This window comes from Podarcis cretensis (assembly GCF_951804945.1).
Source record: "Podarcis cretensis genome assembly, chromosome: 15".
Classification (NCBI taxonomy): domain Eukaryota; kingdom Metazoa; phylum Chordata; class Lepidosauria; order Squamata; family Lacertidae; genus Podarcis; species Podarcis cretensis.
The window spans coordinates 4,801,409-4,826,012 of NC_137185.1; the positions used below are offsets into that span (position 1 = coordinate 4,801,409).

Below are 24,604 nucleotides of genomic sequence, written 5' to 3' on the forward strand. Positions count from 1 at the left end.
CCCTATCAAGTTCTCTCCTGGGGACTACTGGGGGCGAGGTACTTCCTCTGGCGTGGGAAACTCTCAGGCGCCCGTGGAATACCCAATGCAGACGGGTGGGATAGAGCAAATGGACGTGTCGGTCTGTGGGGAGGCCTCAGCTCCACTCCCTATCCGGCAGCCAAACACCGGGCCCTACAAGAAACAAGCCTTCCCTATGATCTCCAAGCGGCCAGAGCACTTGCGCATGAATCTATGATGAAATCAGCGGCAATCATTTCCAAAAACTTGCTTCTGGGTAGCAGCAACCGAACGCGAAGGATGAACCTCCTGCTCCTCCTCCTGTGAGGGGCGTCCCCTCTCATCACGCTGTAAACGAGGGCTCCTGCAGCTTCTTTCTCAGCGACAGTATCAAAGTCGGCCATTGCACGGAATGAACTGGGAAAGAAGAGGGGGGGGGAAACCCCCCGTGGATCCTTCTCTCCTCCTCCTCCTCCTCCTTGCCCCCTTTTGCCTCTCCTCCGAATCAATGGTGCATTAAGAGAGGACTTGAGCAAAATAGTATTGTGTGACTCTTAAAGCACAGCTGTGCAGCGTGTCCTGTGGGCACGTGCCATTCTTTCAGCTCTCTTATCAAGGATTTTTCAGGTCGATAGCTTCAGGCCGGACAGTATTGAGGGTAGGGTGTGGCTTCTGCGCCATACAGTCTGAAGGGTTAGCCTGGGTCACTGAGCCAAACGTGTGCAGAGTGTCACCTCTCGGGCTTGACCTCCCTCCCCGCCCCCAAGGATTTGTTTGCCTGTAGGCGTATTTCAGGTGGCTTCCTGCGGTTGTGTGAAATTGGGGATCCGAAGCAAACTCCAACCCTTGGTCGTTCCATCTGCAAAAAAACAAACTTTTTTTTAAAAGTATAAATATATATATATATATTTTTCAAATAGAGTCCCTCCCCCACTTTTTTTTCCCCAAGATGGTTCATTATGGAAAGTATCCCGGACTTTGAATTATATTCAGAATTATTGGTTAGATGGAGCTGAAGTCGGAGGGGGAAGAAGGCTTAAGAATTTGTTTGCTCTCCTAGTGAAATAATGGAACTGGTTTGGTGTTTTTTTTTATAAAAAAGATGAAATTGAAATCACTGTTGTTATTGGAATGGGGTGGGTGAGAGAGTTCTCCCTGCCTTGTCTTATTTAAAATGCCTCTTTCTACAGGATCAGATCAGGTGCCCCCCCCCTTGCGTAAAACCCTAGCGGGCATGGAAGGCGTGACCTCCAACTCAGCCCCTCCGTTTGCATTGGGTTGTCTCCAGTGCTAAGCCTACTCTAGAGTAGCTTCATTGACATTAAAGGGTGTGACAGACTTGGGTCTCTTCCTTTCAGTGGTTCTGCTCTTAGCTGAATTTAGTTTGGTACAACCCATACAGATCCATGCAAGTGTGGAGGGGGGGTCTCTCCCTGCTAGTACAGAGAGCTCCGCACGTCCATCAAAGTTGTCACCCACCCACCCCCTTCTTTGCCGTGGGTTTATAGTACTGTCCTCCATCATTCTAAGCAGGAACCTGCTGGCTAAAGTTTCACCTCTATAATTTGTTTTAAGAGATACCAGGAATATGTTAAGATCGTTTAAGCCATCAAAAAAAGAGAAAAGTAAAGGGTGTTAGAAAGGAATACAACCACAGTATCTTTTTATTTTTTTACAATTTACATTTATGCTGGTCTTGCAGCTTAAGTGGTAATGCTTTGGAGAGATGGTTTTCTGCCATCTTTGCTCCATTTCTCATTTCCATTATGAATTACAAAAAAAACCTTGTTTTTTTTTCCTTTGTGCTGAGGCGATCTATCTACTGATTGTATTGAAGAAAACCACACACAGACACAAAGCAAAACACAACAAGTATTATTAAGATGGCCTTCAACGAATGTCTTCCAGAGAACTTTTGCAACTTAATTTTAGGAAACGTTCAAAAGGTTTACTATTTATGTTTTCTGCGATTGTTGTTGAAAAAATAAAATCTGTACAAAAGTGACTTTACAGGTACAAAGAATTAAATAAAGGTATCTTCACCTTAACTTAATACTTCCTGCCTTAAATAAAACATTTCCATGTACGTAGCTGGCGAAAGGGGGTGAATAATGGTCTGCAGAGCTTTACGCTAGTGTAGAGAGTGGGTGGGTATGCGTGAGTAGGTGTGTGTGGATCTTTGTGTAATGGTGCGGTTTCTAACTTTCTGTGCAAATTCTGCCATTGTAGGAAATAGATCTCTCTTTTTTGCTTTATTTTGATTCTTCTCTTGAGCCATAGGATCCAAGCCATAACTCTTCCAAAAAAGAAAAATAACTGAATCCGGTCAGAGGATCCACCTTTTGCAGTACAGTATAGCATGGAGCGAAACAATGGCTGCTCCTAAGCCCTAGTGGATTAGATCCTGCTTTGGATCTCCACCATCTGTGGATTCCACACACCCTGCCAGCTTACAGCCCCTGCTCTCTCCGGTGCTATTCCAGAGGGTCCTTCGATGGTTTCACAGGGTGCAGGCTACATGTGGCTGCAATGGGAACAGCGGGAGAGGTCTGTGTGTGGGTGCTGCCTGCAGTTGTCTGGCTTCAAGTCGTCACCAGTGGTGGGGCCTTGGTGGCCCTCTGGACATTGCTCCCATGAGCCCCTACAGCCAACATGGCAGTGGTCAGGAATGTTGGGGGCTGTAGTCCCTCTTCTTTGGAGCAGCAAAATTCAAGTAGTAGAGTAGTATTGAACAGTGGTTTAAAAACCCCTACTAATTTCAGTGGGACTTTGGGGGGTGGGGAAGACAGACAAATGAAGTCTTGAGGGGCGTAGCATCCTCCCAGGGCCCAGAGTCACTCCATTCCACTAAATGTTCACATCTTTGAAGCATGGAGGTGGGGAGATGGAATTGCTCTGGGTTGAGTCCTCTGCCCTTCCACTCGTGGACACTCTTTTAACTCCATGTCTTGCGGAAATACAGGTATTAACTTCAAAGCAGAGTTGAGCCCGGCTTAAGATTAGACGCCATTTTTCGGTGGCGGATGCAGGTTGCCCAGGAAACGCGTGATTCTAGCAACGCCATGCTGCCGGAAGTGTGAGAGCTTCGTTTATGTAATCTTCGTATCGGGGAAACTAATTGCACGTTTGAGAGCGGCAGCGGGGAGGGTCCTATGTGGTGCCTGCGTCACACAGGTAACTGGTGGAAGGTGGGAAGTGCTTGGCTTTTTGTCAAGATGTTCTCTACCTGCATAAACGTCTCAACCAGGTCTTGGGCACGACTTGGCAGTTCCTGGGTGCTTTTGCTGGCTTTGAAGAGCTATTAGGGCTGACCTGTTTTTCCACATTTTGGTTTTGCAAGGGAAATCCGGCTAAGGCAGGGGGTGGTGGCCCTCCAGCTGTTTTTGGATTCCCAGCTTCCATCAGCCAAAGCCAGCGTGGCCAGTCAGGGATGATGGGAGTCAGAGTCTAGAATCTGAAGGGCCAGAGTTGCCCCACTTCTGCGTCAAGGCAACTTCTGTGACTCTATAGACAACCGAATGTTTGTTGCTTCTCTAGTACCAGTGAAGCTGACTTTGCCGTTCACTCACGTTTTTTGTATTGGAGGCAGTATAGTTGTGGATGATGACTTGTGCTTTGTGAAAGCCAGAAATCAGTTGTGCTAGAATCCCGTGTGCCATTGCCTCAGGGTATGTCCTGTTGAACTCATTGGACTTACTTCTGAGTAGTAGGAGTGTTCTGTTAGGCACAATTCCCTGGGGTGTGACAGATTATGTTGAGTAGCCAAACATGGTTCCACCCAGATGTTGTGTACCACAGCTTCCCCTTTGGCCATTCTGGCTTAAGGCTGATGGAAATTTAGCCCTCCAACATCTGGAAACCATGACGTTGGCAGGCCCCACGGAAATGGCCAGGAGTCTTACGAGAGCCGAATTTAGAATGAGCCCCATTTGGTAGGGGGTTAGCCCTACCTCTTCTCTAAAATGAGGGATCTCTGGTGATCTTGTGTGTGGTCCTGCTCTGGGTAAATATAACCATCAGGTTGGCTAATAGGGTCAGCAGAAGGTGGCAAAAGTGTTTTGAATCTGTTTTTCAGTTTAATCATTTCACATAAGTCGACTTCCTATAAACTGTGTTCATCATCTTTGAACTGTGAAACTCTTGAATCTTGACTTGGGACAGCAAGCACACACTATGCAATATGGGGTTATCCTGTATTTATTTGTATAAATAGATATCCAAACCTTGATTTCTCTCTCTCTCTCTCTGTCTCTTTGTATATAGCTGTTATAGTATCAATATTATATTAGTCACAAGACTTTGAAAAGGAGTGGGATTCTTACTCCTGTATGACTTCAGAAAGAATGCTAGTGTGTGAAATGCCGTGACTGTCAGAGAACTTAAGTGCTTTCTTTTTTAAAAAAAAAGTCTTAAAAGTTTTCATTGAGGTATAGGAATTAAGATTTATTTTGTACAAGATGTGCTTTTTTAATTATAATCTTGGGATTTTGCTATAATTTGATTTTTATAGATTTTTGTACCATTATATTATTAAAAAAATGGGATTAATACCTGCTGAGGCTAACCACATATTTAAGCATTAAACTTGAACCATGTATTATTTCCACTAGAGATCCATGATAGTGAAATGTAAGCAGTGCTTGTTGTATTCCACTGTTCACTTTGAGGAACAGAGAAGTGAATAGGTCAGCTGGCCTGAGAGCCCTCCCATCCCAAGAGATCTATGGGTGGGTGTGTTAAAATCTCAACTGTTGCCATTCCCTGTTGAATACGTGGTGCATTTGAATTTTTGCAACCCATGGGAATTGGGGGTGAGATTAGACAGCGTTTGAGTGTTTGACTCTCATTACAACCCCTGTGCTCTAACCTAGTTGATGGAAGGACATCTTTTCTAGAGCCTGTGTGGGTAACCTTTAGCTCTCCAGGTGTTGCTGGACTACAACTCCCATCGGCCTTAGCAAACACAGCCAAAGGCCAAGCATGATGCAACTTGTGGCGCAGCAACATCTGGAGGGCCAACAGTTGCCCACACCGGGTCTAGAGTGTTATGTCCGGTGGAGTCACCCTTTCCCGTTTCCTGCTCCTGTTCTTGTTTATGAAAGTGAAGGTTCCCAGAATTGCCAAGAAATAGTAGCTAGTTGGGATCTGTATGCCGTTTAATGGGCAACAGGGTTTGCATTCTCCTAATTGCATAAGGCCCACATTGATAACACTCAGCCGGCCAAAGTGGGCTTGTGTGGCTTATCACCTCCCCCCCCCCCAATCACGTAGATGGTCTGGGTGCTATGCACCGCCAGCCCAATTTTATGTGTAGTTCCCATTATCACGGAAGGGAAGTGTGTTAAGAATCCTCGCCCAGGTTTATGCATGAACTGGTTCCTCTTTTCTTACTGTTTTGGGAGTCTTAAGACAGGGTTGGCGACACTTGTGGCTCCCCACATGATGGCTGAGATTGCTGGGAGACCAGCAGCCTTTGGAGCGCCACTGCTTCCCCACTCTTGGGTATGTATATCGGAAGAGGAAAGGTGGTCTGAACCTGGAAGGGAAAAAGAAAACCCCAGCTGCCATATTATTACCTTGTCCTCTCTGGCAAGAGGATGCTAATCAACCCACCAAACATTGCTGAGCCACACGCATCTGCTCAGCAAACTCTTCTGAGCCCTACTGATATGAATCAAATCTGGGCAGCAGCAATGCTGGAGTGATCCCTGGTCTCTTCTCCAAGACAGCTTAGTATATTTGATGGTGTGAGCAGCTGTCCCTAAGCTCTTGGAAGAGGAGCAAATGGGGATCTAGGTTTCATCACCTCTGGTGTCTCGAACTGTGCAGGCATCTTCAGAAATTAACATGTTTACATCATGGTGTCTATGAGCCTTTGGGGAAGGAAAGGAAGCGGGAGAAAGCTGCATAAGGGCTTCAAGGTTTGGTGGTTTTGAATTTTCATCTGTATGTTTTAAGGAAGTGTTCATTCTGCTAGACATTAGCTGGCTTTGTAAACCATCTGTTAAGAATCAGATTCTACAGCTGCCTTACTAAGAATGGTATGAGGGGTCGAAACTCCCTCCCTGCATTTCATTCTGTATTATTTACTGTAATAATATATACTTTATTTCAAAACAAATGGATGTAAATAGCAATTAAATGCAACTTTGAATGAATGTATGAATATTGATTATTTATTTACTGTGCACCCTCTTTGAGAATCTCGGCTTGCAGTTCCTGTTGCTACGAAGTTTGCAGATCAAGGGGCAGTTGATGGGCTTTTCAGACCAAACGTAGACTTAATTTGGAGTTTGGTTTTTTAAAAGAAACAACATACACACCGCTTTTACAGCATAACTTCACTATACAGTGAAATGACTGCTCAATGACACAGAAGTCAGTCACAACTCTTCAGTTAACAGGGATAGTCATGACTTGGATCTAGTTCCAAGTTAACAGACTTGTTTTTCAGAAAACATGTTTTGATGTGCTGTCGAGCCAAGTGTTGTGCTTATACCTTAATTTCTTAACTTAAGATAGATGGACAACTTGTGGCCGAGAATGATGACAGTTGGGAATCCAACATCTAGCGCGATGTTTCTACCTTGGCTTGTAGGCCTTTTTGTTACAGACACGGTGACCATTTTGCACACATCCAATTGATGTGTGACCACTGATGCACAGGTCCTTTTGGACCTGGACAATGGCAGAATGGGGGTGGAATGGGCTTCTGCAAACTCTGCAGATGTATGTGGGGGCCAGGAACAGAACCCCTGGGCAAAATTGTCACCGTCTGAGAACTGGTGTTGTTTTTTAATTTTTGCAAGCTTTACTGGTTACTTTTATAAGCAGCTTCACTGATGATATGTTGGAAAACGTATACATGCAGAAGAGGTAGTAAGAAATCCCAGACCAATAGATTAAAACTGCTTTTATTCTCACCAATCTTTAGGTATACCACAGGTTGTTGTCTTAAGTATCACTAAAATAGATCTCTTCCCCTTTGTAATAAAATGTAGTTGTTTATGACAAAATATAGTATAAGATTTTGCTTTTTAAAAATCCAGGCTTACAAAAGTAGAAAAATTATGTGTGCATAATTGAAGCAAAAAATTCATTCCTGACTTTCTTGCATGAATATAAGTAGCTACTGCTGTAATGGCAGGAGGGATAAGGAACCAGCAGCTTCTACAGGAGCCAAGTGGCATAAAAGTGGTAACTCTCATAGAATCTCAAGATTTGTACAAACTGGATTTTTAGCATATCACATGCAATACTGATCCTATTTGTGCTCTGGTAACAGGCTGGTTTAGACATCTGCATGGAACCGAATTTGAGGCTACTGCTCCTGCAGCATTGCCAAAAGTTTTGAGCACGTCTCAACCAATGTTATTCAGCCTTGGTTCCCCTCATGAAATTGGACTACAAGACTACAACTCTCAGCAGCCCCTGCCAGTAATGGTCAGGGATGATGGGCGTTCTGGTGCAAAGGCACCAGGGGAACCAAGGTTGAAGAACAGAGCTCTGGCGTATTTTACACACAACCAGCAACTGAAGGGTGACTTCAACATGAAAAAGCAGCTTTCAAGCAAGTTGCTTTGTGTCTGAATGGACCCAAGTCCTGCAGCAGCTGAGAGATGGACGTATGTAGACTTAACCCCCTGAGTACCTTTTTCTTCTAACGCCTCCTTTCCACCCAACCCCCTTAAACGGTAAAGACCAGCATTCAAACTGTAGCTCTTGTGTCCGACAGGGTTTTTAATAGACCTGTAGTTGTGCGGAAGTTGCCCCATCTTTCCACTTGTTGATGTGGTCCGAGATGATGGTTCTGCACAGGGGGCACGTTCTCTCTCTGTTGAACCACAGAGCTATGCATTCTTCACAAAATATGTGCTGAAACGAGAAAGGCTGCTTTGAGCACAATGGGGTGCGAAGGAGCTCAGCAACTCAATAACATTCAGCATACTTTTAAATCCCTTAACTGGTGTAGGGCTCGGCTCAAGGGCAGCATTCCCTTGAGCATCAATAGGAGTATTGCATCTAGATCAAGGGAAATAATAGTGCCACTGTATTCTGCTCTGGTCAGACCTCACCTGGAGTACTGTGTCCACTTCTGGGCACCACAGTTCAAGAAGGACACTGACAAACTGGAACGTGTCCAGAGGAGGGCAACCAAAATGGTCAAAGGCCTGGAAACGATGCCTTATGAGGAACGGCTAAGGGAGCTGGGCATGTTTAGCCTGGAGAAGAGGAGGTTAAGGGGTGATATGATAGACATGTTCAAATATATAAAAGGATGTCACATAGAGGAGGGAGAAAGGTTGTTTTCTGCTGCTCCAGAGAAGCGGACACGGAGCAATGGCTCCAAACTACAAGAAAAAAGATTCCACCTAAACATTAGGAAGAACTTCCTGACAGTAAGAGCTGTTTGACAGTGGAATTTGTTGCCAAGGAGTGTGGTGGAGTCTCCTCCTTTGGAGGTCTTTAAGCAGAGGCTTGACAACCATATGTCAGGAGTGCTCTGATGGTGTTTCCTGCTTGGCAGGGGGTTGGACTCGATGGCCCTTGTGGTCTCTTCCAACTCTATGATTCTATGATTCCCTCTCTTGTGCTTTTATTCTGTATTTTTATCTTGTGAACCGCTCTTGAGATCTTCAGATGAAGGGTGGTATATAAATTTAATAATAATAATGAGGCCAGAGGCAAAAGTGGGTGGAGCAACGAATGTAAAGTACAGCTTTGCACACAAACACACCCCTCCATCCTTGATCCAGGCAAGCTAGAGGCATGATCAGAGTTTAAGGATGTATCCCAGCCAAGCAAAAGCACTCAAGCGCCAAGCAGGGCTGGTGAGGGGTGTCCCAAGGGCCAAACTGTTCCATTTGGCTTCCAGGCCTGAAACTCCCCATGCCTGGTGGAGGGCAATGAGTTGCAGACTTTCTTCACTCCAGGAAAGGGCAGTGAAGGTGGGTGTTAGGTTGTCTTATCAAAGAACCTTGTCCACCATTGCTGATCTATGCACTGAGGAACTCTGGGTAAGCTTCTAAGGAATTGTTTGGCTGTTCAGAACAACGTTGGGACAGCGGCAGGAGAATAACACTGGTGAGTTACCTGGCAGATGAGAAGAACAGGCTTCTGAAATTCAGCTTGGCAGATGGAGCAAATGTCTTCCGCTTCCTTACACTGCCTCTTGCTGGCTGCGACGCCGAAGTTCTGCAAAGAGAGAAGGTACAGAACAGGCTCAAATACTTGGTTTCTGGCAAGGAAGGTAGTGGCACCAGATACACAGGTATGTACAGTTGAAATAATCATTGCAGTAGCCCCCTCTGATAGAGTAGTAGCGTTATCTATATATTGCAGACAAGGTGTCTGGTGTATTTATGACACCGGTTTGGACATCCTGGTTCACAGGCTGCTTCTATATGAAAGTACATCAGCCTTCACCCTAGTGTTCTCCAGATAGCAAACTATAGCTCCTGCCATCCCTCACCATTGGCCATGCTAGCTGTGGTCCAACAACAGCAGTATGGACAGACCTTTGCCTCCCCTGTTTTGTTTTTTAAATCACAGCTCCAAATTTGAATGTCACAGGGAACTGTGGTTTGTTTAAACAGAAAAGAAAAATGTTCTTAAGAGGGTACAAATACTCACTGGTCGTGCATAAAATATCCGCAAAACTCGTCTGAAATTTTTCAGATGTCCAAAGAAGCTCAAAAGCTGAAAAGTTAAGATAACATGGGAGGAAATAGATGTAAACTAGCTTTTAACAGTAAAGTAGCTTTAAAAACAACACTAAAGGGGTCTTAAGTGTCATGTAACAACAATTAAAAGTTGTGCGCTTTCTCCTATAAGCCTAAAGCAGATAGAATAAAGCTAAAGTCAAAATGAGAGATGCTCACAAAAAAGACAAAAAGTTAAAACGGTAGAGGCTGAGAAAACAAATCCCCAAAGACTGCTGCTATCCTAACCCTGCTTAATCAGAAGTAAGCCTTCCTGAATTCAGTGAGTGGATTCTCAGCCAAGTGAGGTTAGAACTGCAAGCTAACACAATCAAGACTTGTTTTATTTCAAAAGATTTCTACTCTGATTTTCTGTCAAGGGATAGTCAGGTCAGCTTGCAGTAAATACAATGTATTAAGACAGACACAACAGCATACCACCCACCATATATCTAGGAGGTGATGGGGCAGAGAAGAGGGTCTCCCTTGAATACCAATCTTGGAAATTTGATAGGTTCTTAAGGGATACTTGGACGCGGGTGGCGCTGTGGGTTAAACCCCAGAGCCTAGGACTTGCCGATCAGAAGGTTGGTGGTTCGAATCCCTGTGATGGGGTGAGCTCCCTGCTCCTGCCAACCTAGTAATTCAAAAGCACGTCAAAGGCAAGTAGATAAGCAGGTTCGCCAGAAGCAGCTTAGTCATGCTGACCACATGACCCAGAAGCTGTACAGCTGTACGCCGGCTCCCTCAGCCAGTAAAGCAAGATGAGCGCCACAACCCCAGAGTCAGTCACGACTGGACCTAATGGCAGGGGTCCCTTTACCTTTACCTTAAGGTATACCAGTCCCAGAATTGCCATCTTGTTCAGTGATTTGTAACCTATATCTTAGTCAAAGGCTGTTCTTGCTCTGTGTGCTGGCCAGCTATGCCGCCCACACCCTGGCTTTTCATTCATCTTTTCCAAGTTGCACTCAGCATTCAATAGCTACTAAGCTGGATGTGGGTGTGGGTGCGCACGCACACACACACACACACAAGCAAACAAACAAACGGTTCCCCAGAACATGCCAACACTCCTGCTTGGTGGCTCCACACTGGCTGTTTGTCACGACTTACCATCCACATTCTCTATTAGAGGGAGAGATGGGAGGTTCCTGTGCAGGGAAAACTGATATTAAGGAACCCAGCTGGGCACCTTGCCCCAGCCAAGCATGGCTCTAGCTGCTCAAGGTTAACACAGAAAAATAGTTTTCGCCATTTGTTAGCTGAAGAAACCGAGGCCTAGAAAGACAAGGTGCATGCAATCTCACACACACGGCAATGTGTTGCTGCTGTGTTTACACCTAGGCTGCCTCTTGCCATGCTGTTTTTAAGAAAAGAGGGTTTAGCAGCAGATCGAAGTTTACCTTTAGGATGAGGTAGAGCAGAGCCATCAAGACTCCGAGACTCCACCCCAATGCGCTGTCCAGCTCCCTCAAGCCGACAAAGTACCGGAACCAGACTGGCACAGGGACGATCTTGCGGTAAAACTGGCAGAGCTCTTCCAAGAGCATGTACCAATAGCCCTGGTTTACAACATACAAAGAAGAACGTTGTTACTTATTTCTTACCCGCCCATCACTGCAAGCTTCCATAAACTCTGCTACCATGCCATTCTCTAAGGAGCTTGTGATGGCATACATGAATTCATCCCTTCCCAACCCCCCGTTTTATCCTCACAACAGCCCTTTGAGGTAGGCTAGGTAGTGACTAGGTAGAAGACAGGAGTGCCTGGCATGCTCTGGTCCATGGGGTCACGAAGAGTCGGACATGACTAAACGACTAAACAACAACAAGGTAGTGACTACTCCAAGGTCACCCAGTGAGCTTTGTTTTCATTCTCACTGGGGTTCTTACCCATGCCAAAAGCAAGTCCTATTTTGGGCAGAGAAGCCATGTCTTTAACCTGCCACCTGATGTCAGGGGCAGGGCGGGTAGGCATGGCTCGTGAGCCAAATGGGGTAGGGCCTGGCAGCTCAGATTAGACCCAGGGTCCAGAGCTTCCCCACTGTTGCTTTTGCAGATCATGCTTAATGCCAGAAGCCTGGACCAAATATAAGGTTGTAGCCAGCCAAGTTCTACTCAAGAGTGGACCCACTGAAATCAACAGACCTATGTAAATCATATCCATTTATTTCCATGGGCCTACACTGAGCATGACTAACACTGGACACAACCCATGGGGTTAACAGCTGCTGAAGCCCGTGAAGAGGTATATCTTTTTTTTTTATAATTAAAAAAACCCATCATACAAATGGACACAGGCAGCTCTTAGGAGTTCAGCTTTCTAGCATAATAAATAAAATTGAGGCAGTGCCAGGAATCTCTGCTTGGCAAAGCTTCCCAGACATTCTTTTTACCAAATCAATAACTCAGATCTCTGCTGAACTGGCAGGATTTTCATTATTCACCTCTAACAAGATAATATTTAATGATTTATTTTTGTCCAGTTGCCCATGTCTGAAAGCAAACCAGATTTTATTCAGTCATTAAGCCCTTCTCCTCTCACCTAAACAGTTTAAGCCAGATGAAGGGCCCGCTGTTCTTTCATCGTACATCAAAGTGTTATGAGAAGTCAGCATTAATGTTGAGACATCATTACTTTGTCAAGTACCTTCCACCACTAATTACTATCTATATGCATCTTAGGGTGTGCATTTTTCTTTTTAAAGGGTAACACTTAACTTCTTGCCAGTGACAGTTCAAGACCACTTCGGCCAATGCAAGCTGCCATTCATTAATAAGACAGGTGTTAGCCCCACTTCACTTCAATGTTTTTATTCTCATGCTATGAAAACTATTTAAGGAGAGCTGACTCAAGACTTCTTCACCCTACGTTCCCTTGTGGCTGTTCACAGCCACTGCTTTCCCCACCTCTGCTGATGGCTCAAACTTCACTCCCCTTGAGTGATCCCAGTCGGATTTGGCTATGTGCTAAGGGCACTAAGGGAAAAGGAAGCCTCTCTAGCACAAGTGGAACGGCTTGCTGAACTAGTCACATAGGCACTTAAGCAATCAGGGACCTCTATTTTTTATTTATTTTTTATTTTAAAGCAATCGGGGACCTCTAAGCATCCAACACTTTTTGAAGAAGAAGAAGAGTTTGGATTTGATATCCCACCTTTCACTCCCTTTAAAGAGTCTCAAAGCGGCTAACATTCTCCTTTCCCTTCCTCCCCCACAGCAAACACACTGTGAGGTGAGTGAGGCTGAGAGACTTCAGAGAAGTGTGACTAGCCCAGGGTCACCCAGCAGCTGCATGTGGAGGAGTGGAGATGCAAACCCGGTTCCCCAGATTACAAGACTTAACCACTACACCACACTGGCTCTCAATCCCTGAAATGTGTGGAAAAGGAGGCATTTTTTCCTGACCCTGCTCTATGTCATTTCTCTACCCCGGAAACTGACTGGTTGAACTATGGAACTCCCTGCCATAGGAGCCAGTGATGGCTGCCAACCTGGATGGCTTTAAAAGAGGATTAGGCTTACCCTCCACAAATTTGCCCATCAATGGTTACTAGCCAGGATAGAAGAAGAAGAAGAGTTTGGATTTGATATCCCGCTTTGTCACTACCTGAAGGAGTCTCAAAGCGGCTAACAATCTCCTTTCATTTCCTCCCCCACAACACACTCTGTGAGATGAGTGGGGCTGAGAGACTTCACAGAAGTGTGACTAGCCCAAGGTCACCCAGCAGCTGCATGTGGAGGAGCGGGGAATCAAACCTGGTTCACCAGATTACGAATCCACCGCTCTTAACCACTACACCACACCATAGCTAGGCTCTGCCTCCACAATTAGAGGCAGGGTTGCTTCTGAATACAGTGGTACCTCGGGTTAAGAACTTAATTAGTTCTGGAGGTCCATTCTTAACCTGAAACTGTTCTTAACCTGAGGTACCACTTTAGCTCATGGGGCCTCCTGCTGCCGCCACACCGCTGCTGCGTGATTTCTGTTCTCATCCTGAAGCAAAGTTCTTAACCCGAGGTACAATTTCTGGGATAGTGGAGTCTGTAACCTGAAGCATCTGTAACCCAAAGTACCACTGTACTAGTTACTGGAAGCCACAGGAGGGGAGAGGGCTATTGTGCTCGAGATGTCTTGCGGGTTTCCCACAGGCATCTGGTGGGCCACTGTGAGAAAAGGATGCTGGGACTAAATGGGCCACCGGCCTGGTCCAGCAGGCCTCTGCTCATGTTCTTACGACAAATGCCTTCCCTTCCAGTTCAGCCCTTCTGAAAGCTCAGCCTTCTTGCTCTGATGGGAAGGAAGCCTTTCCTAGGAATTAGCAAACCTAAGTGCTTCTCTCGTTGCAATGAAATACGGTAAGTTTTACCATCACAAGCTGAAGTTAAGCGTGTGACAGTGATACAACTGGGTATTTCTAACTCATATTAAAAGTAGGTTTTTAAAAAAATAGCAACAACAACAACAACAAAGTTTTCTTACCTTGGACTTAAAAGACATGATAAAAGAAGGCAGCAAGAGAACGATGCATTTGAAGCCCATGAAGAGAAACTTCAGAATGAAGTCTGTGATCCCCACGATCCAAAGTACCTCCCAGAAATTTGTGTAATCCACAGTAGGACTTAAAAGGATCAAGCTTTTAAAAAAACAAAATAAAGGCAAAGGAGACTGTAAGTTGAAGACATTTTTTCACAGAAAGTATTTTAGCACCCTTGAAATGGAAATGCAAAAAGACTTTCTCGTTTCAAGCAGAATGCTACGGCCAAAAGCTTTTTTCTCCCATTAGCAAGCAGTGTTAGAAACAGAGATATGAAAGCTCGGAGCTAAATGACACCTTAAACCTAGGTTATGAGCACAACAATGGAATGTCTAGGCACACTTTTTTAATAACAAGAATACAAAGCTGGAAATGAATGAACTGCAGTTAAAATCTCATATTCATTTTTCACATGGCCTCATCTGAAGACTGCAAAAAACACACACAAGGCCATGCTTCCCCTGCCCACCCCCCTAATATTCTTAAGAGGGTCTCGTCTCTTCAGTCTTCAGAGAGTAGCTGGAAGTGGGAAGGCTGAAAAAGGTCCTCCTTTCCTTCTACTCTGCAGTTTTAATCTGAAATCTTAGGCGCAGTACTGCGCCCAGAGCTCAGAAACTGCTCGCGCTAATGAAATTCCTTGTTGCAAAATGCGCCTAGAACAATGGGAGTTTCAAAAGCTGCTAGCAAGTATCAGTCTATGAAACTTGGAGCCCCCTCTACTAGCTCCCAGGCATGAGAGCCTTTCTCCCACATACTTACTCATTTTATGTTGGATTATTACACATTTGCCATTAACCAGAGCACCCAGTTTAGAATAATACTGTCAGGGAAGAGCTGGCAGGAGTGAAGTCTTACTCAAAATGAAGACTTACCCAGTTCAAAAACATGGGGCTGTTGCTGCACAGAGACATTCCCCCACATTACTAGGTAGCAATGGGAGTGCAACACATCTGCCGTAGCAGCAACAGGGCATGTTGAAGCAAGAGGACCCCACCCCCAGTAAGTTGTACGACTAGACATTACAGGCTGGAGATCTCAACACAGGGCTGCCATCTCCAACAGCAATTGCTATTGAGACACTTGGGAGATAAGCCTGTTGATTTGTAGGCCCTGTGGAATGGAGAAAGAGGCAGAAAACGACCCAGAACACAGATCCGTCAGCCAGAGGAGACTTGTTTAAGATGTGTCTGGTGAAACTGCCACACTTCAAAGGTTGAACAAAAGGATGACTATCTTGGGGGAGGGGCGGTCCTCTAGCAGCCTTCATCTGGCCTTGCATCTACTCTAGCAGGTTCTCAAGAAATCACCTTTTACAAATTTATTTTTCCTATGGGGTGTTTAGAATAGCAAGCAAAAACCAAGCCAGTCGTTCACTTTTTATATGACTAATTCTTCAATAGGACTTTTCAAGAATGGATTATAATTCCCTTCCTTCCATCCATCCAAGTATGTTATCCAACATATAAAAAGCCCCCCTGGAATGAACCACCCAGACCAGTATCCTGTTTCCAACCATGAACCGAAAAATGCTCTGAAGAAGCCCACAAACAAGACGTAAGGGGTTGTGACACCTGCAGTTTGGTCCCCTGGTAACTGGTTCACCACAGCTGGTAACAACTTAAATCTGGCATTCTGAGTAAGCATTTCCAATTTTATGGTTCATTTTAACCCATTTTATCTCAGTTGTATCTTTTTTTTTGGGGGGGGGGTAACTTTATTGCACACCGCTTAGAAGCAACAGTGTTAAGCAGGATACAAGATGTTGAAATAAACAGTAGTGAAATAAAGAAATTACCCACCCATTTTTAAATGGCACCTTGTGTCCATCATCAGCACATTTGGGGAGTAAGGTCACACCCACACCATGTATTTAAAGCATTGTTCCCCAAAAAAGAATCCTGGGAACTATAGTTTAACCTTCATAGAGCTATAATTCCCAGCATCCTTAACAAAAAACTGTTCCCATTATTCTTTGCGGGGGGGGGGGGAGTCATGTGCTGTAAATGTATGGTATAGATGTGGTCTGGGTGTATTACACATCAAGGAAGACTCTTTTTACTGCCGTTCAGAAGGGGAAAAATTCTAACCTGCACTGAATTACCTGTAATGAAGAGACTGAGGGTAGAACGTATAATACAGAAGGAGAGAGGATCCTGTTAGGAATGCCAGTAACCAAACACACTCCAGTCTGGAACACCTTTCCTGCAAGAGTAAGAGTTTTCAAACAGTTAATTCAAATGACTGCATTTTCTAGTTACAAGATGCTAGGCTGCTGTGATTTTGCCATTCATTCTCCATTTAAGAGGCTGCTGAGCTCAGAGGGCTTTGTAAGCGAGTTTTTGGAGTACAGGCCTGGGGATGGGACTCCAAATAAACCAGACCCAGACAGTAGGGCCATTGATTAGGGGTGATGGGAGATGAAGTTCAACAAGTGGCAGAGGCAATGTGCCCTCCGCTTAATTAGCCGGACTGCTGCTTCTGCAATCTAAGGCTGCAGTCCTAATACCATTTACCTAGGATTAAGCCCCACTGAATTCAATGGGAAGGTTTTTAAAGATTCTTGGTAGCACCACTGGGAGCCATATCCTTATGGACCTGTGGAGATGACATTCCTCCTAATGGCCCTGCCAAATATCTTTAGAAGCTCCAGGAAAGCAGAGAAATTCCAGACTTCATGGTTGCATTTCTTTTTAGGGGGGATTTCGTATGCAATATGCAAATGTACATATTTGTATGTGATGCTACGCTTGAGCCTATGTTACTAAGAAGCCCCTACTGTGAACTGGCCCCAACTTGATTACAAAGCTGACAGCCCACCCTGAACCACATTTGGAATGAGACAGTGAACAGTCCCCCTCGCCCCCCCCAAAAAAAGAGGATAAAGAACAGCTGTAGACAAATACACAAAAAGACAGCCACATGGGTAGTTATCACCCCAACACTTTGAGCAGTTTATCCCACTGAACCAGGTGTGGGGAACGTCTGTCTCTTCAGATGCTGTTGAACTACAATTCCCATCATCCCTTGGCATTGGCCATGCTTGCTGAGGCTGTTGGGGGTTGTAGTTCAACAACATCTGGAGGGCCAAAGACTCCCCACACCTGCTTTAAACAACAGATTTTCAGTGCTAGGCGAGGAGTGAGAGAAGATTCCACATGCAATCTTTCAAACAAACAAAAAATTCTGCAGGAAATCCCTTGCTAAAGGGACCGATTTTTCAAAACATTTTGCGATCATAACTACTTGGTTTATGGTTCTCAAGAGCCTTAAGGGAAACTGCCTCTTCAGAACAAACATAATCAGGATTCTTGTTTTCAACCTCTATTCAAAGATGGAAAGATGACTACTTTTATTACAACATGACAAGCTGTTTGCACACAGTAGTTATACTTTGCCTTTCAAACAAGTAGGATGAGGTATGGCTTATAACCCAAATCAAAGCAATGCCAATAAAATATAATGGGAGAAAAGTAATGCCACATGAGATATAAATAGCAGCAAGGCAAGATGTAAAGACCTATATACTAAGAGCAGACCGATTATCTGACTGTGTGGATTGCTGTGTAACCAGAACAGTGCCATCCATGCACCAAATGGGATGTCTCAGAAGGCTTAGGAAGATCTCACAATTTGCACAAGTAGAAAGCTGCCCCTGCAAACAGGAAGGGAGCCCAAAAGAGCTTAGTGAGAACTGAGCATGCTCGGTGGATATGGAATGCTGACTGACTGCAGGGAATGGCGGAGTAGGGGAAACAAGAGGGGAATGGAATGGAGTATCCTGTGAAAGGGCATGACTGGCTGGCATTCAGAAAAGGAGCATTTCACACTGCAATATTTTTGTTGCAAGCTCTGATGGTCAATCACTTCATTCCCCCCCCCCCAAAGCCCTAGTTTAAGAGAAAGACCTTTGCTAGCTGGCAAAAGATAGCTGAGCCAGACTGAAGACAATTATCTATAATGGCAGCTACAATGAGATCAGCACAGCCACAAAGTAGTGAGCTAGTTTGCGAGTTTCACAGAATTTTCCCCCAGGCTAGACTTGGAGGGAGGGAGGGAAAAGTATGGCGGAGGCCTGTGTGCAACTTTAAGTAGTGAGTCAGTTTGTGCTGAGCGCAGCAGAAATGTTCAGGTTGCATCAAAGCAGGCAGGAAAAAATATTATGTAAATGGTTCATTATAACTATATTCTATTTTTGCAGCTGTTCTTAAATCAACCTTTTTTATTTTAAGCGATGGAATGTGTGTGTTGTCAAATTAACACTCTTTTCCACGTTTCTGTCAAGAACGCATCTATCTCCTGGGTAAAGTGAAGCTTTAAAAAAATACTTACAACCTCGCCGGAGAGGTCAATACTTACTCTTAGGAAAACCTGATTTACAATGCTTTTGTTTGCATACATATAAGTTGTTAGCAGCCCAACTCCCAGAGAAATGCCTATTAGGAAAAAAGGGTAAATTACAAAACGGAAAAAAAGAAAAAGAAAAAGAACCAAAAAATGCAACAAACTAATTTTTGTTTTTTAAAACAAAGCAGCAAAATCAAAAAGGGCATTGCATAGTATATCTTGTAACTGTTTTAGACAACAGAACAAAAATAATTAGCCACTATATACTCAGGGGCACTGCTGTACTGCACGGCTCTGACTGCACCCTAAACAAATCATCAGATCAGTGAGAATTCCAATGAATTAAATAGTAATGAGCATGCTTCTAGCTCTCATCGCTGAAGGGAGAGGTCTAAACACGGCACAGCAGTACCTGCAAAAGGCCAAAATTTGAGGGGCTTCCACTAGCTGGAAAAATGTTCTTGTAGTAGACCTTCTCTCACCTTTGCTGCCATTTCTCCTGCTTCCCTGCTCATCGATATTCCACCCCATCCTCCTCGCTATTATACAATTAGGGCATAGTGCTGGCTGGCTGGAAAAATCTCAAGCTATTTACCACACTGGGGAGAGTTTGCATCTAATAAATCAAGCTGGAATAAATTAGATCAAACAAACAACACTTGCATCGTTGTTTACATTTGCATTAACTCGGCAGCACTTTGAGGTCTTTTTATATATGTTTGCACCAGGCCGATAAACACCCACTCACCTGGTCACTTGTTGCAGTGGCAGCTGGCCTATTAGTACAAATGGAGCACAGCCCCATAAACCTCAGTCTAACCTCAACCAGCCACCACCCATCTGCCTCTTACAACCAGCCCAGCAGGTGGCCTTGGCTGTCAGCTTTGTCTTCCTTAGTCTCAATGTTGCCCCTTGCATAATTCAGCAAGGAGAAGAATGGGGGCAAAGCTAGTCATTGGCTGTAGATGGGCCAGACATTTGCTCTGGCACCACCTACTGTTGGGCTCCCTGCCTTACGCCCTATCAGTCCCAATGGGAAACAGCCACAGCCATTGTGAATAAAAATCACTTCCAAATGACTAAGGCAGGAGGATTATGTCAACTGGGTCTTTTATTCAGGAAAAATTCCAAGGACTGCATCCTGTGTGCCACAGATGGCTAGCCCAGATCTGTTGGCTAGTCATTTTGATGGGCCAGTAACATTTCAGGACTTGTAAAACAAGTTGGCAATTTTAAAACCATTCTGTTGCTTAGAAATCTTTAGCCATCGTGGAACCTTTCTCCAGTGATGGAAAAAAGAATGGGTACATTTCAGGAATATTTTTAATCTGGCTGAAGGGAGCTGCAGATTTTGACACCTGGTGTTTCAAAATTTTAGTTTTGCAGTAAGCCAAGGGTCCCTGAGTATATGACCACAAAAGAATAAACTGAAAAAGCTAAAATGCATTTTAGCAGCTTCTCAGCAGCGGAATTTCAGAAAGCAGGAAAGGAGAATTGAAAGCCCCAAGAGAAGAGGAGGGGAGAAGGACTCTCAGAAAGACCTTGGGAATGGTACAGTGATAACTAACTCTGTACATAAGGTCATAGTAGTACAGGGGCTTATGATCAGGGATTCTCAATTTTTGCCAAGCTTTGGTAGCCAAGCTAAGAGGGGCTGCATCCTACCTACTCAGAATAGTCCCAGTGAAATTAATAAAACCATGAACATACAAATATAAATAAGATATTGTGTTTGATAAGCATCTTGTGCTTGCAAGCTTTTAGACAGCTGTTGGTTTTAAGTTCTGAATTGCAATTTGTTATATTGTTATATTGATTGTGTTCCTTAAAAGTGTCATAAAGATTTGTTGAATAAATAAATAATTTTAATCAGTTCTTTCATTTACAGGAGGGATGAGGAAGCTGTGGCCCTGCGGATGTTCTTGGACTACAGATCCCATCAGCCTCAGCCAGCATGGTCAATGATTAGGGATGATGGGAGTCGTAGTCCAACAGCATCTGCAGGGCCACAAGTTCCCAATCCCCAGTTTAAACCAACTGGTGTAATGCTGTTGAGCCTGAAGCACATTGGACACTCCTTGTGTCGTTGTTGTTTTTGTTTTACAGTGGACCTGAAGAAGGCAAGGCAATGAAATGCACAGGGCAACTGTAATTTTTCCAACAAACTTTTCAATTTCAAGCAGCATCCTGAGGTTCTTCCTCCCCCTTTTTGGGCTTGAAACTTAGAAGCACATGGTGGAGCTGCAGAACCCTGTGAGCCAGGTGGGATTGCCCGGAGGGCCATATTTGGGGTTCCCCACTCCTAATTTCAACCTGTAAAAAGGAGAAGAAGGAATAAAGCTGCCCATTTTCAATTTAAAATCCCAAAGGAGAGGCAGAAATAAGTCTTCATTCTGGGTACTGTGGGTAGTAAAAGCAGCAACAGGTTTAAAGCCAGCCTGAATTTGTGTTTCAGTTCTAGAAGCACAGATAAAGCACATAATATGTGGCACTGAGGGCAAAATTCTACCACCCTTTGAAAATTTCAGCTTTAACTGTTTTTCTTTTTTTTAAAAAACACCACCACCACCTTCTAGTCCTTATTATTGCAAATCATGGAATCATACGGGTGGTGTCTGGTGAAATCCCAGAAGCCAGAAACTGGCCAAGAAAGTTTTCCAGTGATCAAGGCTAATAGGGAAACCAGAAATAGGCAAATTAGTTTTCAAGATGGCGCTAAAACTGTTTAAATCCCCCGGCCTGGAAGCACAACCTGCTGCTTCTCTTTCAACCTCAAACCCAGATAAATGCAGTTGTCTCCAGAGCGCGCAATGTCGTGTACTCTACCCATTATGTGCTGCATGAGGAGTTTGAGGGACAGGATCAAGATGTACGGGAGACTCTTGTGTAGCCAGTGGAGGAGATATCTGAGCTCGGAAAGGGAGCTGCCGCTCTGCTCCTCCAAATCCGAGCCGCCATCTTGAGGCCCTCGAGCTTCGCCGTGGGAGTGGGAGCGGGAATGGCTCTGAGTCCCTGACTGCAGGTGCTGCCTGGAGCCAGCGTCTTCGCCTGCCTCTCCCAGAGCAGAGCTCAGCTGGATGTGGATGTCCCCTCCATGCTGGCAAGATCCTTCTCCTGATGACCGTGCTCCGTGAGTGCACTGAGAGGCTGAGGTACCGTTGCTGTTTCCTGCCGCGCCGTGGCGATTATTTGAGTGGGGCTGCATGGCAGCACGTTGGAGGTGATCTGCTCCAAATTGCTCGGTTTTGACGAAATGATTCCTAAGGAGGAACAAAGAAGCAATTTTAAAATGGTTTCTAATTGAATCAGCCCTTGTTTTAGAACCATGAGGACCGGAATCTTCATCTGTTATTAGGGGAAGTGCTGTAGCTTAGCAGTAGAGCATACGCTCTGCATGAAGAAGGTTCCAGATTTAACCCCAAGTAGGGCTTGGGAGAAAGGCGATGACAAACCTAGACAGCATCTTAAAAAGCAGAGCCATCACCGAAGAATGGATGCTTTTGAATTATGGTGCTGGAGGAGACTCTTGAGAGTCCCATGGACTGCAAGAAGAGCAAACCTCTCCATTCTGAAGGAAATCAGCCCTGAGTGCTCACTGGAAGGACAGATCCTGAATCTGAGGCTCCAAGACTTTGGCCACCTCATGAGAAGAGAAGACTCCCTGGAAAAGACCCTGATGTTGGGAAAGATGGAGGGCACAAGGAGAAGGGGACGACAGAGGGTGAGATGGTTGGACAGTGTTCTCGAAGCTACAAACATGAGTCTGACCAAACTGCGGGAGGCAGCGGAAGACAGGAGTGCCTGGCGTGCTCTGGTCCAGGGGGTCACGAAGAGTCGGACACGACTAAACGACTAAACAACAACAACAACAAGGGCTGGGTTAGACCTCTATCTGAAACCCTGGAAAGCCCCTGCCAGTCAACATAGACCATGGGTCATAGTCCCACTGCCACCGCCACCAGCCTCTGCCGCTTGCAAGGCACAGGTAAGCGGCCACCGGGGTTCGTCTGGTGCTGTGGAGAAGGGAGGGGAGAGTCGTGGGGGGGTTCAAAATATAGTCCAGCCCCCCACAAGGTATGAGGGACAGTGGACCGGCCCTCTGAGGAAAAAGTTTGTTGACCCCCTGACATAGACAATACAGACCTAGATGGACTACTAGTCTGTATACAGCAGCTTCTGATAGATCTTCAGCTATCTGCTGAGTCTGGGCATATAGGGGTCCATTAGAACCTTAGCCAGCCAGAAGCTGGCCCTGTGTGGTTCTCAAACACAGATTAAATGACTCTGTCTGTGGTATGTTCAGCCTTCAAAAGAATTACGAGGCAGGTGTAGGTTTGTGAAAGCTGAAGGAACTGCATGGAGGTGGTTAAAATTTTACACTTATTCAGGAACATTTGCACAGAATAGCCCTTAAAAGTCCCCTGCCCAAGCGCTGCAAATATCTGTTATTAAAGTCATCTCACAAAGTACACAGGAAATGACAGATGGCAACTCTGTCAGCAAGAAAATCCTTGTAATTCTCCAATTTGAATGGTCACAAGGGATCGTCCTCTTAGATCCCTTGAATCATAACTATTCATTTGGAGATCAAATTCTGGAAACTAACTCAAAAAAACTTAAAATTGCAGCTAAATAATATTTAGGCAGGGGCACGGGTGGCGCTGTGGGTAAAACCTCAGCGCCTAGGACTTGCCGATCGCATGGTCGGCGGTTCGAATCCCCGTGGAGGGGTGTGCTCCCGGCATTCGGTCCCAGCGCCTGCCAACCTAGCAGTTCGAAAGCACCCCTGGGTGCAAGTAGATAAATAGGGACCGCTTATCAGCGGGAAGGTAAAAGGCGTTCCGTGTGCTGCGCTGGCTCGTCAGATGCAGCTTGTCACGCTGGCCACGTGACCCGGAAGTGTCTTCGGACAGCGCTGGCTCCCGGCCTCTAGAGTGAGATGAGCGCACAACTCTAGAGTCTATCAAGACTGGCCCGTACGGGCAGGGGTACCTTTACCTTTACCTTAATATTTAGGCTATGTATACACCATTGGGACGTGGGTGGCGCTGTGGGTAAAACCTCAGCGCCTAGGACTTGCCGATCGCATGGTCGGCGGTTCGAATCCCCGCGGCGGGGTGCGCTCCCGTCGTTAGGTCCCAGCACCTGCCAACCTAGCAGTTCGAAAGCACCCCCGGGTGCAAGTAGATAAATAGGGACCGCTCACCAGCGGGAAGGTAAACGGCGTTCCGTGTGCTGCACTGGCTCGCCAGATGCAGCTTGTCACGCTGGCCACATGACCCGGAAGTGTCTGCGGACAGCGCTGGCTCCCGGCCTATAGAGTGAGATGAGCGCACAACCCTAGAGTTTGTCAAGACTGGCCCGTACGGGCAGGGGTACCTTTACCATACATTTAAAGCACATGGCTTCTCTCCCAGAATCCTGGAGCTGTGGTTCAGAGTTATAACTCCCAACACCCTTGCCAAAATACAGTTAATGATGCTTTGGGGAAATCAAGTATGGCATGTATCCAACCTTAAGTCTCCTATCACCCTGCTCCTAGAGCAAGGGTGGGGAACCTTTGGCCCGCCAGGTGTTGCTGTACTATAGCTCCCACCAGCCCCAGCAAGCATGACCAATGATGGGAGCCGTAGTTCAGCATCATCTGGAGGGCCAAAGGTTCTCCACACCTGTCCAAAAGTAACAGGGTCTTCCTGTTTCATAGACAGAAATCCATATCTCAACAAGCAGAGGTGGCAAACTAGTGTGGTGTGGTGGTTGGAGCGTGAGGGAGACCTGGGTTCGAATCTCCACTCAGTCATAAGGCCTTTTAGAAGTTACACCACTTTCAAACATATGATGGTGTGGGGGTGCAGTGGCCAAGAAAGGGCATTCACTGTGGCAGCCCAAATCTGTAGAATTACCTCCCCAGGGAGGTTTGACCTTCACTCTGTAACTTTCATTGAATGTGGCAAATGCACCTCTTTAGCGTGGCATTTGATGTCCAAGATATATATATTTTAGAACCCACCATATTCT

The 24,604-nt window shown here is 45.4% G+C and overlaps 2 protein-coding genes across 2 annotated transcripts in view; one reads left to right on the plus strand and one right to left on the minus strand.

Moving 5' to 3' along the window:
* RPS6KB1 (ribosomal protein S6 kinase B1) overlaps positions 1-6,158 on the plus strand; it is a 28,378-nt gene extending 22,220 nt beyond the window's left edge. The window contains exon 15 of the mRNA XM_079955733.1: positions 1-6,158. Coding sequence (XP_079811859.1) covers positions 1-238 — 238 coding nt within the window. The 3' untranslated portion in view covers positions 239-6,158.
* RNFT1 (ring finger protein, transmembrane 1) overlaps positions 1,662-24,604 on the minus strand; it is a 25,393-nt gene continuing 2,450 nt past the window's right edge. Inside the window, exons 2-9 of the mRNA XM_079955767.1 lie at positions 21,413-21,846; positions 18,599-18,675; positions 16,344-16,444; positions 14,188-14,341; positions 11,108-11,266; positions 9,634-9,699; positions 9,094-9,195; positions 1,662-7,875 (exon numbers count right to left, since the gene is read on the minus strand). Coding sequence (XP_079811893.1) covers positions 7,741-7,875; positions 9,094-9,195; positions 9,634-9,699; positions 11,108-11,266; positions 14,188-14,341; positions 16,344-16,444; positions 18,599-18,675; positions 21,413-21,846 — 1,228 coding nt within the window. The 3' untranslated portion in view covers positions 1,662-7,740. The remainder of the gene's footprint in view (positions 7,876-9,093; positions 9,196-9,633; positions 9,700-11,107; positions 11,267-14,187; positions 14,342-16,343; positions 16,445-18,598; positions 18,676-21,412; positions 21,847-24,604) is intronic.